We start from the raw sequence: 13733 nt of genomic DNA, 5'->3' as shown, positions 1-13733 counted from the left end.
ATGCATGATAAATGTTGCACAAATGCTAAAATTGGAAACGTGAATGTTTCAAGGAGTGTAAGTACATTTTTTGTTCCTGGGCATGTACATGCACATTATGAACATGTATATGAAGACTATGAAATTATTTCACATTTTAGCATTAACCTGTCACTTGCTTATTCATTTACAAGGTATAAGGAGCTCTGAGAGTTTACAGATACCAGGAAGCAGTCAGATTGGTGACTTTACATTCAGATTACCAGCTATTCAGCAGACAGGTATATTCTAAATAAGTCTACTCCCTCCTTTTTTCCCTTTTTATGAACATATGTTTCAGCACAGCAACATGATACATGTATGTTGCTTTTGACAAACTAAACATGTAAGCCATTGTTGGGGTCAGCTTTGGTTCTAACTTCTTGCAACAAAAAAAAAAAAAAAAAAAAAATAACAAAAAAAAATGAGTAACACTAGAAATAGTTAATTTACTTACTAGTATGTGAATTTCACTCCATTAATTTTAAAGGAAGAATTTCTTTCCATTTATTATATCCACCAATGTTTTGTGATTTAACAAAGTTGCAGTTAATTTAGTTACTTTTTGCTCTTTATTGTGTTTGTCTGTTTCCCATGTCTGGTCTTTGTCCCTAGATTATTCTTTTGATTTCCGATAGAACCATGGTTCCCTTGATTGCTCTTTGATGAGAAAGGGGCTTAGCTGATTTTCTCAATCCCCCCTTTTTTAATACAACTACAAAAAAAATACAAGGTTTCAAACCACAAGATTGTTGGTATTAATTTTGGGGAGTTATGGCTCCAACCGTTTTAGAATTAGGTGCCAAAAAAAAAGGGACTGAAACAAGCATTTCATACAATTTCAACTACAAACATGTATATAACTCTTATAAAAGCAATATTCAATAACACAGTGGTCAGAATTTGATTGATTTTTGGAGCAATAACTTGAACTTTTCAGAAATTAGAAGCCAAGTCAGGGCTAGAATCATGCATTTTCTTGGTGTCCAGACAAAAACAACTCTTTTTGAAATTATTTTACGTGTCATACCACAAAAGGAAGACTGGGATTGATTTTTGGGGTGTAACTTGTGCCAAGTAAGAATAATGGGCCTCAAAGAGGCCAAAAACGAATATTTTTTTTCTTGTTTCTTGACAAAAGCTTGTTTTTCTCGGTCTGAATTTCTTATAAATTCCTCTTGAAAATCCTTGCCTGTGTTTTCCAATCAGATTTCAGATATCTTTTACAGTTATGGAATTAACAGGGGCCAAAAGGGGCCAATTTTTTTTTATTACATTCACCATAAAATCCTGGCCTGCATATTTTTCAATCAGATTTTAAATACATGAATATCTAATGGTTTTCGACTTCAAAATTTTGTATATGGGGCGAAAGTTCATAAATGTTTAAAGTACAATATAGCTGGTCTTTGTATTCAACACAATAGTCTTTTTATCTGATTAATGATATCTAATCTCATTAAGTACCTGAAATTTAAACAGAAAACAAAGTACTATTCCTCCATATTGTTTGTTACATACACACCATTGCTTAAAATAGAATGTTAATGGAAGTTGTGTATAATCTATTTCATAAAAAAATGTCTGAGTGGAATGCTGTGAAGAATATTCAGTGACAGTGAACTCCTGAATAAGATTACAATCTGAACTTATTTGCCTTTTTCTTTAAAATGCAATCATTCAGCGAATATTTTTAAAAATTTTTTATGTGTATAGGAGTGAATCTCAATCACTTCATGTGTAGTGACCTACATTGTAACTACACAACTTTAGTTACAAACATTTACGTGGAAGTGTAGATGCGTGCGATGATTTTGTGAAAGATTTTTGAAGACTGTATGTAACAATAAATTGGGTGCAAGTCATTTAGTAAGAACAGTATATTTATTGTTATGATAGTGATTGTTTTTGTGTTAAAATATTTTCAGGTATATTGCTTTGGTAGTTGTAAAATAGTGTTTGTGATATTGAAATGTTACATGATTGTCAGTGAAATACTAATACTCTTTATTGACGTATACAGAATACTGCTGAACATTTTTTCAAGTACAATAAAAATAATTTATTTATAATTTCCCCAGGAAAAATATTCATGCATGTACATTAACAATATAGAATTTTTATTTTGATCTTTGAATTTCTGATTTTCTGTTTAAGGTGAAATGCGTCAATGTTCGAGAATAGGGTTTGTTTACACAAAAGCCGAAGTGAAATATATGTGGATCAAGTTAACAGGGGGTTTTAATTTGTGGTAGTCCAAAGACTAGGACCCCAATTTCTGTTCTAGGACCTTTAAATTTTGTTTCACTTGGATCCTTGGACCTTCAGCTTTTTTAATTTACTCTTTGTAATGGACTTTTGATTTCCTTTTGTGGACCATTGATTTGAAATAAGGAAAAGGTTTTGGCCTTCCACACTTTAAAGTAAATCCTGACCCCATTTATGGGATTAAAATTTCCCCTTTCATAGGTGATTTAACTCTTCATTTTATTTTATTGTTAAAAAAAGTAGTTCATTACTTAAAAATAGCACAAAAACAAGCATGGAAAAAGTTTACATCAGGAACCCATGCCTGATTGAAATGGAAGAAAAAACAGAAAAAAATATCACACAAGGCATCTGGACTCAAACATAGGAGCATAGAAATTATATGGACTGTGATTCTTAAGGCTTGTCAGTCTTTCTGGGATACTTTGTCTGAAGACCATTCATTCAATTATGAACAATTGTCTAAGAGAAAGGTATATGTCTCTCGTCTGAAATTCCACAATTTATGTGATACACCTACATGTATATAAGTCTTTTGTCAAAATATCAAACCTGTACGCTGGTCATTCAGGTGAGATAAAAAAAAAAAAAATGGAGGTCACACTTATCCCATATGATAAATGATGTTTTGAAGTTTCTTCAAAATCCATTGCTGGTTTTAGAGGTCCCCTTCTTCCTTGATTGATGAATGACCAAACATGCAGAGAACAAAGTCAATGTTTAGCATCAGGAAAATACTGAATAAGTCATTCCAATAGAAAAATGATACAGAAGTTTTGCAGTGTGTCTCATGATTTAGAATATGTTCATGACAATTCCATTTGGTGGCTTTAGAGGAATTGCAAATAGGAACATAGTCCCCTTCTTCCTTTGTTTTTGAATGATTAATTCCATGATTGCCACAGGAAATTCAATAAGTCATTCAAATTGAAAAACAAATTATGAACAGACAAGAACAGGTTTAAATAAGACTTGTCTGACACCAAGTTTTAAAAATCTTTTGAATCTGATGGCTGAGGTAGGATGAGCAAAGTTAACATGAACAACTTGAAAAACACTGGCCTTATTAAATTTAGTGTTAATCTGTTCTCATTATAATTAGGTCATCTTAGTAATAGTGGATGTCACCAGGAGTACATGTGACTCAGTTCTGAAATCTTTATGAACTTAACCTGGGTGTCACCTTTTAATTGTTTTTTGGAACTTGCCAGTTATACTCAGTAGCTTTGAGGGGACCAGTAGTTCACTTTTTAATCTCTGTGAGTGCTAACTTAAATTTTAGTAGGATGTAAATATCTTTGAGACCTTTTTTTCTTAATTTTGATTGGACTTGAATGAAAAGAAAAAGTCTGATGAAGGATGGATTTATAGATGAATTGGCAAGTATAAAACTAAATCAGAACTTAACTCGGCCTTTCCCCCTAAACTAAAAAATCACTTTGAATGCAGAAAGGAGAATTTCTCCTTGCATTATAATTTTCCAGATATTGAAGTGTTACACTGATCAAAGAAGTTCCATTCATCAGGTTTGCAAGAATTTAAGTTAGTTATTTTTAGGAATTAAGAACACTAGCTATTACAAGATTTTTGGCACACAGAGAGGAACAAAAGAAAAAAAGTAGCGGGTAATGGTAAAAAATTAAACCATTAGAATTGGATCCCACTAGTGCATACAAGATTTTTTCCTGTATAATGATAAATGCTAAGTAGTTCTGATTGGTATCAAATCCCATCCCACATAGTGGACAACGAAAAAGTCTAAAGGAATGGTCTGAAACAGATAAATTAGCTTTTAATTAAAAAAACCCACACGCAATGAATGAAGAAAGACTCTAAAAAGGGATAATTTAATTTCAAACAAATTAATGTGCAGGGCTCCAATCCCCCACAAACAATAAACAAAGAAAAAGGCTTTAAAGGCAGGTAAATTAGCTGTTAATTAGTGTTTATTCCAGAAAATTGCACACTGGCCCCCTGACAGCAAAATAGAGGGTCATTTTTAATTAGAAGGGGCCAATATGGCAGTATTATAGGTGGTCATTTTGAGGATTGATTTAACCAACAAATAAGTAAGCCTCAAGTTCATAATTACACTTCATAGTTTCATTTTTAGGTGAAACTAATAATAAAAAATGTTAGTAGATGTTGTCTATTTATTATGGCATTCTGCTGATTCAAATTGTCATCATTCATTTTGATGTTGCAACTCAACTTAGAATCTGTCTGTTCAAATCAAGATCATACCCCACTCAGGCCCACGGACATTCAGTTTTTTATTTTATTTGAAATTCTCCAGGTTCGCATGCTGTTCAGTTTGTTTTCAGTCTGTCGGCTCATCTGTCGTTTATTTGGTGCTGTCCGTGGGGTCAAAGGAAATGATCATGTCCCCTGCAACAAAGCCTCTTTTCCCTAAGTCATTTTGACGAGAACAATTTTAATTGAGCGCTTTAGATAACAGAATGAGACCAGACATGGAACTGAAAAAATCCAGAAATTCAGAGATTGACCTACGGAATACAGTGTGCGCCAACAGGGCCTATGTGCAGACATAAAATATCCCCACTAATGCCACCGTCTGAAATGAACACTGGGTAATCAGAAAAAAAAGACACACATAATGAACGAAGAAAGCAGCGAAAAAAGGATTGATTGAAACAGATAAATGTGCAAGGATCAAAGGGGTGTAAAATGTCTGTAAATTATTTGGTCGCATCAAAACACTGTACACTGTACTTGCAGAATTATTAAAACAATACAAAATGTAGGGAACTTTCATTTGATATGGTTTTGGTCTGCAGAAGATCAAAATGAGTGAACAGGAGTCATGCAAAATAATTGCAACATAGGACTCTTTGAAGCAGTAGACAAGGAATTAAGTTACAGTGTGGAACTGTTGTTACAGTAAGGAAAGATGTGTACATGTACTGTATGTATAGCTCTGGAAAGAAAATATGGAATCATTGTTCTTATTTTTTGGTCAGGTTTGGGCAGATGGGGAAAATATATTTCTGTAACATTTTTTCTCAACAACTACAAATCAGTCACCAGATATTTGGTACGCAACTTCAGTATGTGGTCCCATATTATGGGATGCGATTTCAGCTCAGTCACACTTCTACTTACTGTTTACTGACTAAGTGTATTTTGCAAGGGCAACATGGCCATTTCTTACCTTGATCCATTTTTCCAAAAAAATTATGGAAGTACAGTTGGTCTGTTATTATAAAACAACTTTTGACTTCAAGGAAAAGAGATGACCAATTCAAGCAAATAACTTAATTGATCTAGGGAGAACGCTACAGTCTGTCTGGACATATTCTCAGATGTACATTGAGACTGGGTTTATATTCCCCCTCAAGGTACTGTGGTCAAGACAATTCTATTTTTCAAATAGAGTATTTTCAGCATTAATTGCAAATATTCAAGATTATAATGGGCCAATTTGTAACACTCCAAGCAAGATCCTGTTACTTTATTGGGCCATATTCAGCTTCAGTGGGACTGGCCCAAGGTCCCTGCCTTTCCCAATCACTTCTAATGTCCCTGTGGTGTACAATCCTAATAAATTGAAATTTTCAATAATCACAACAGGAATTTTAAATCTTTTGAAAATGCACTATTAGCTTTTATGCTGTAAGTTACCTTTCCCATTAAAATACGTGATAATTGGCTTGAAGTTTAACTCTGATAAATCTTAGTCAATAGATTAGTCAGTTTTAAAGCAAGAAGGATATTTTCCACCTGTTCGCTATTTTTCTTCCCATGGATTCTTTTACCTGGAATTTAAAAAAAAACCTTCATACATCAAAATTAAAAATATTTAAAAAATTTTGCCCAAAATAGTATTTACTGAATTATCGCTTACCAGTGTTAGATGTTTATGTAGCAAATAGTTTCAACATTCTTTTACAAATCAATTCCTTTTTGGTATCATTTTATTAGTTGAAAATTGCTATATACTATATTTAGAGTCTTAAAAACTCAAAATCAACAAGAAGATCAATATGTATATCATTTAGTTTTATTTTATACTACTTTATTTTTAAACAAGTATCTGTCCTTTTAAATGGAATGTAGTGTACATTGATATACACAATTTTACAGGTAAAATCTTACTAAGGAAAGAAACTTCATTTGTCATTCTTGAAGGGAATGTAGAGTAGTTTGTCCTTGCTTTGTCTTTGCTAATGTAAACATTGCATGCATACATACACAAAGATATATTTTATATTTGTATTTAGCTAAATACAAAAACATTTCATCCTGTTTGGATTGTTTTCTCTTACATATATACACCATACCATTCTTTGTTAAATAACAACATCGCTAGGAGAAGCTGAAAAATGTAGGATGCAAGTTAAATTGCAATACACTCAAAATTTTTCATATAAGAAGTGTGAATACACAAGATGCTGACAATTCTAAGAGCCTGGAAAGGAAAATAACAGTTGAAATTACCTTGCTAAATATCAGGGCTAATGCTGTTGATCTTGAAAAGTTTTATACAAAAGTTTTCTATATTGGTAATCTGAAAAAAAAATTGGTTGCATTACAGTGATTGGGAGAAAAATTTGAGAATGAGCCATTTCTAATGATCTTCAGAATTACAATGGCCCATTCTTTAACATTCTCTGTAAAAAATGCTGATTTTAATGGAACATTTTCAGCAGGAATGTGATAAAAGGGACAGCCTCTCTAATCCCATTAATTAACATGAAGGTAACATACTTGTAAACTGTAAAGGATAGATACTTTAGAATTTGTCATGCTGAAACCACTTGTTACGGAGGCTAGCAATAAGAGGTATGAGAAATCTGTTTCATTTGGCTTAATGAACATTGAATGCTAAACTAATATTTACAGTGTATGCTGTTAAGTTATATGCAATTTCATGATCCCTGTCTTGATTATAAGGTACATGTATTTACAAAGGGTTTGACACTTATTTTTCTTGTTAGGTAGTCCACAGGACTATATGACAGATCAGGTAGTCCTCAAAATTATTTCGAGATCCTGTCCTTAGGACCAAAAAGATTCTAAGAATTAATTTAGGTAGCCCAAATGACAAACATTTAAAGTTTCAAGGTTGTTCTCTCTCAAATAAGGTAGGCACAGGGCTGTTTGGTCACTTTAAGTGTCAAATCATGTTTATGGGGATGGTGCATCAGTGATGTTCTTCTATTTAAGAAGGGGTCTAAAAAAAAAATTGTAATGAGTTGTTCTGTTGGAATGATGAACATAATTCGGCATGGAGTTGATGTTATAGGAAGTCTGGCATATTTGAATCATGTTGGTTGAGACATTGGCGGTACGTCTTGACATAGTCATCATTTGAGTACTAGTACATGTAGAACCAAATCTCAGGCAAAGCCTAAATTCATATGAGGTGCATAAAACAAACTAAACAAAATTATTAAAGTAATACTGAATGATTTAAAGTTTAATTCATATTAACTCTTATTATAGATCGTCTGAATATAGCTGAAATATTGCTGCTCGGACGTTAAACCCCAACAAACAAACAAACTTATTATAGATAATATTTCTATCAGAGGCATCTTTCAACCTACAAGGTTTGACTTGTCTCTTTCAAACAACCAGTTCAGATGCATTCATTTCAACCGTGCAGCCAGCTCAAGACTCGTCAATCAACAAGTGCAGATGCATCTCTTGCAACTAACCAACTCAGAATCATCTTTTTCAACCAACCAGCTCCGTCACATTTGCTTCCACTAACCAGCTCAGAAGCATCTCTTGCAACCAACCAGCTCAGATGCATCTCTTGCTACCAACCAAATCAGATGCATATCTTGCTACCAACTAGCGCAGATACATCTCTTGCAACCAACCAGCTCTGATGCATCTATTGCAACCAACCAGCTCTGATTCTACCAACTAGCTCAGATGCATCTCTTGTATCCGACCAGCTCAGATGCATCTATTGCAACCAACCACCTTAGATGCATCTACTCAAACTCATCTGTTTCAACCATTATGCCTTTTCTCTTTATGCACCTCTCATCTCCAATTTTAGCCACTTGCTTGCCATGCCTCAAAACTTAAGAATTGTTTCTTATTCAATACTAGTTCCCCTTTTAATTGTTACAACTCTTAATTTTCTCTTCTGTTTATATTTCTACAAAGTTATCTTCAGCTAACAGCTAGAGAGTAGAGACTTGCCATTGTAAATATTGTAATGTTGATTTACAGACTTAAAAATCCAGAAAAAAATGTTTTCAGAGATCACCAAAAAGTTGTCATAAGGAGTAAACACTTATTTAAGTTAGCTCTAAAAGGTCTTTACAACTCCAAAGTAACAGAATGATGGCAATTCTTCAAAATCACATCAAATAGTTACTGCAAGTATTAAACTTTGGCACTGTCTTTTTTTGTGGTTCTGCTATAAATCAGGGTAGGAAGCTAACTCAAATTCTAGCCAGTCTTGAATTCAATTTTTCAAAAAGTTTTCTATATGGCTATATAAATTTTTGGTAAAATTGGCCAGTCTTGCTCAAAAATAGCCAGTCACGGGCTGGCGAGCAGGCTACTATTTCTAACTCTGTATAAATCTGCTTTTGTGCAGTTTTAAATTCGTGATTGTTAATCAAATTGTACTGTAATGTTCTATGAAGAAAATATTTGCGACAGTTTAAATTTTCATGTTACAAATCTTGGTTCAAATGTAGGGAAAATGTAACTGCTGCGAAAATTTTATGGTTTACAGTATATATAACAGAAAGCCAATGAAAGACCAACATCTCCTAACTATGCATGACGGACACATAACATCCGTGGTGGAGTTTAATAAAAGGCCCTTACCACCCCTTTAATTTAAGGTAAACAATGATCTATAACAACAAATTAACACAGGATATAATTCACTCAATCCTACATCCAATTCTGTCCATGGAATATACCTCAGCATACACCATAAAGACAAAATAAGATAACCACTTCTAGAATGCTGGCAGTTACTGAAAGCTAGTTCAGAAAAAGTAATAATACCATCGAAATGTAACAAGTATTACAAATATTATAATTGGTCACTACAATATTATTGGACACACAAAGATTTGTTGAGTTACATCTCGATTACTAAATAGGAAAGCTTCAATAGTTAGACCTTACAACGAATGTTGCATTAGAAGCTCTATTGTATTTAAGCAGCAGTTTTTATAAAAACCAGACAGGAGGTGATTCATACATGTAAAAAAAGCATTTTCTAATCCATGTGTTTTTGTACACCATGAATCACTTTACCATAGGCAGTGTCTCAATTTTATATGGACTGATACTTTATCTAAGTTTTACTGCTGTAAGTGTAAGGATATTTATTCATTTTACTTGTACAGAAAAATGAAATCAAAGCTTATCTTCTTTCTGTTTTACATGTATTTCATGGTACACTGCACTTAAATTTGGGCTATAATTATACTGCATGGATGAAATCAAGCCAGTTAATATCATCTGCTCTGTTAGTCATAGTTTTGTGTCAAATTTCCCACCTTTTCCTGTTGAGAGTATCTCATTGGTTTAGTTTTAAATGGTATCGATAAAGCCACCCTAGCTGACATGTTTACCCATAGTGTGCTATTTTAAACTGTGTTTTTTGTGGTGATACTGATCTATTGTATCTCTTCTAAATAAAAGAAGCGGCATATTCTTGTTAAATGTAAAACTCTAGTCAAGCATATATAAAAGAAGTATTTAAGTGGAAAAATGTAAGCATGGCTTACCTCATGTACAGTGCGCGCCATTTTGGTTGGCACATGGCCAGTTATAGTGAATAGTAAGTAAAGCATTTATCCATGCTTTTAATATATATAACCAGTAGTTTTTATTAGGTTCCAATTTTTGGTTTTCAATCCCCTACCTAAAATATTTTAAACACAGAAAATGTATGCCTTTTAATATTATTGACTCTTACAAGTCAACTTAGTATCTTTTGATAAGTCCCCACTTTAATATAGGAACTTGTAATATTGAGATGTTCAAATAACTACCAATAACTTTTCTGTTTGTAATCTAGTTTAAACCGGATCTTTTCTATTTTATATGATCAATTGCAGTTTCCTAAGAAAGATAACTGCAGGTTGCACTATGGTATTTTAAGTAATGTGGAGTTACTCCCCCTGCATTATGTAGTAAATAAATGAATTTTTGGGGGCTTTTCCATTTTTACCAACTTCTTTGCAGTTTGTGTCATAAATAGTATATTTAGTCTGCGAAAGACATGCACAAAAAAGAAGAAATTCAGCAAAAATGCAGTATGAATTTAGGCATATTTGTTCAAATCAGTTATTTATGATAATTTTGATTCGAACTATCTCACTGCAATTACCATGACTCTTCATTTTAGGCTATATATTCCAATGGTTTACTAAAATGTTTACATTATACTAAATGTCAAGACTATGAGAATCTTCTACAGTCATTTTTAGCTTAGCTATTGCCATCACTTGGCGTCTGTCTTCGTTAACAATTATACAAAACTCTTCTCCTCTGAAACTACTTCACTTATTAGAACCAAACTTGGTATGAATGTTCCTTGGGGTATCCTGCATAGAACTGTTGTGGGGATTTTTGATTCGTCAAAAAACATGGCCACCGTTACTAAAAATAGAACAAAGCGGTCAGACAGTAGTTTTTCGTATATATCTCCTAAACCTGAATTCTGACATGGGTAAAAGTGTTCAGCATGATGAGATCTATCTCTGGTCAAATTTTGGTTGTAATCTGTTAAGCCATGTCAGAGTTATATCCCTTTTTCAACTATTTTTCCTATTTTTAATGTTATTTCTTTCCAAAATCTTCTCCTCTGACACTACTTGACCTATTGAAACCAAACTTAGTATGAATGTTCTTTGGGGTATACTGCATAGAACTGATGTGGGGATTTTATTCCTTGAAAAACATTGCCACCATTACTAAAAATAGAACATAGGGGTCAGACAGTAATTTTTCATATATCTCCTAAACCGTTAGGTTTAACTGAATTCTGACGTGGGTAAAAGTGTTCAGCATGATAAGATCTATCTCTGGTCAAATTTTGGTTTTAATTCGTTAAGCCATGTTGGAGTTATTGCCCTTTTCAACAATTTTTGCTATTTTTAATGTTATTTCTTTCCAAAATCTTCTCCTCTGACACTACTTGACCAATTGAAACCAAAATTGGTATGAATGTTCCTTGGGGTATACTGCATAGAACTGATGTGGGGATTTTTGATTCGTCAAAAAACATGGCTGCTGTTACTAAAAGTAGAACATAAGGGCCAGACAGTAGTTTTTCACATATATCTCCTAAACCATTAGGTTTATCCAAATTCTTCCAATAGCTGAAATGATCCATATTATTAGGACTACAAAAGTCTTCAGACTCCTTGTAAGAGTTATTGCCCTTGAAAGAGGAAAAATGACTTTTTTTTAAATAGTTTTCAGTCAATATCTTGAAAACTATGATAGATTAAAAGAATCTTTTAATTTTTGAAAACATCTTGTGATAGTCCTACCAAAGACTTCTTTAGACAAAATTGTTGGACAACTTCTTGTTTAATTTATTGCCTTTGAAAGGAAAAATTCAAGAAGGTGAGCGATTCAGGCTCCTGGGAGCCTCTTGTTATTTATATACACTCTTGGCGAATTGTTTGACATATTTTAAGTGATTACTCATGTTTTTGTGATACATTGAAAAAAAACTATCAGGTGAGTTTCTTTCTTTATTAAATATAGTCGTAGTTGTGTTGGTATTTTCTGGTATTAATGAATCAAAACAAATTTTGTCATTACAGCAACCCAACAACCCTCTCTTCCTCAACCAGGAGCAGGGTTCTTCAGCCGACCACCACAACCCAATCTTAATACAGTGACACCATTAACATCATCTGGAGGTCAACAAACCACTAGTGAAAATGTACCAGCAGGAAGCCACAGTGATCAGTTCTCCTTTGGGGTTCCACCTAGAACACAGGCCCCTGCTACAACACAGCCAACACTTGTTTTGAGACAGCCTGGCCAACAATCTGCAGAAGCAGGACAACCATCATTTGGTAAACTTTCACCTTGATTAATTTATTCCTGAAAGATTTCATAACAATTTTATTTTTTCCTATTCTCACAGTGAGACCTAGTGTAAGTTTAATTGCCATGGCTTTCTTTTTTTTAAAAAAGGAAATGGATTTGACCTTTCACTCAAATCTGAAAAGATTGATTTACTGGATAGTTTATTAAAGATCAGAAGTGTCAGAATTTCATGGATTTTATATGGAACACTTATCTGACAAAATATTTTAAGATGGCAATATCGAAGTTCATAACATCATCAACATTATGCAAATTATATTCAAATACTGGTAAGTTGCAACATTGTTGCTGTAAAATACAGTCAGTTAACAGGAAGTAGAAGTGCAACAGACCTTAAATTGCATCTGGCAAAATGAGGCTCCATACTGAATTTGCCTACCAATGACCTAGTGTTGCTGAGAAGAATGTTAAGCAAATATTTTCCCCATCCACCCACCACTGGTGCCGGCTGGACAGACATTCACCAATGAAAGAGAGCAAACCAACCAAAAATGACATGAAGATCAGTTATTGCTGGCAGAGTAAAAATAGAACAACATGAAGAAAGAGCATATTATTATCCTTAAAAGAAACATTTAGACATATTATGGTACAAATGTGCATCTTGTCAAGTAAAAACCACAAACAAAGTCTTGTACATGAGTCAGATTGACTTGCCTATTGATTAAGGAGGTAGATGTAGGGTAAGGGACACAACTCTTACAAATCATACGAAACGTTTGTATTCACCATTTTACATTAATCTCATGTAAGCATCAGAGTGACATGGCTTGATTTCATACTGATTCAAAGGAAAGCTTGAAAGGCTTTAGTGAAATTGAATATGTTACAAATATATCTCTTGATTTCAGGATATATGTCCCTTAGCCTAGGTCTACCTCCTTAAGGCAAACCTGGTGCAAAAAGAAAACGGTGGAACATTTGAAATTTTTCTGACTTAATTGTTACCTTGATGTTATATATACTGCTATATAGTCAGTACAATCTCTTTCAAAAAACTAATGTAACAATGAGGTAAAAATATCTGTAAAAATCTTTAATTACAATTCTGTGTGAAAAAAATCATATTTCTCAATTTGATCTTAGATATTTTTTACTGCATATATAGTGAAAAAGTATGAAAAAACATTCTCAGCATTTTTCCATATTGCATTTCAACTAAATTTGACCTTTCAATATCTTAAAAAGACAAACTTTACGAACACTTTGATGGCTATTTCTGGAAGTTATGGGGGTAATAAGAAGCTCCAGGAGACTGAATCGCTCATCAGGTGAAATTTTGCCTTTGAATGGCAACAAATTGAACAAGGAGCTGTCCTACAGTTTTGACTCATGAAGACTATGGAAGGACTTATCATGAAGATCAT

The 13733-nt window shown here is 33.3% G+C and overlaps 2 protein-coding genes across 15 annotated transcripts in view; one reads left to right on the top strand and one right to left on the bottom strand.

Moving 5' to 3' along the window:
* Positions 1–13733, top strand: part of LOC148613864 (uncharacterized) — a 135317-nt gene that overhangs the window by 52784 nt on the left and 68800 nt on the right. For both annotated transcript variants that reach the window (XM_088587507.1, XM_088587508.1), the window contains 2 exons: positions 174–260; positions 12075–12332. In XM_088587507.1, coding sequence (XP_088443633.1) covers positions 174–260; positions 12075–12332 — 345 coding nt within the window. The remainder of the gene's footprint in view (positions 1–173; positions 261–12074; positions 12333–13733) is intronic.
* LOC148613865 (uncharacterized) overlaps positions 1–13733 on the bottom strand; it is a 66539-nt gene that overhangs the window by 13342 nt on the left and 39464 nt on the right. For 6 of the 13 annotated variants that reach the window (XR_015923483.1, XR_015923482.1, XR_015923481.1 and 3 more), the window contains 2 exons: positions 6745–6814; positions 5929–6062 (listed from right to left, as the gene is read on the bottom strand). The exons of 1 other annotated variant lie outside the window; for it this stretch is intronic. The gene's annotated coding sequence lies outside the window, so the exon portion shown is untranslated. 6 more of the 13 variants (XR_015923484.1, XR_015923490.1, XR_015923488.1 and 3 more) reach the window with 6 other exon arrangements.

Source organism: Perna viridis, chromosome 6 (genome assembly GCF_037379345.1).
Source record: "Perna viridis isolate PV_CMFRI_1.1 ecotype Kerala chromosome 6, ASM3737934v1, whole genome shotgun sequence".
Lineage (NCBI taxonomy): Eukaryota > Metazoa > Mollusca > Bivalvia > Mytilida > Mytilidae > Perna > Perna viridis.
The sequence above is the reverse complement of the archived record's forward strand: the minus strand, read 5'-3'. Positions and strand labels throughout refer to the sequence as shown.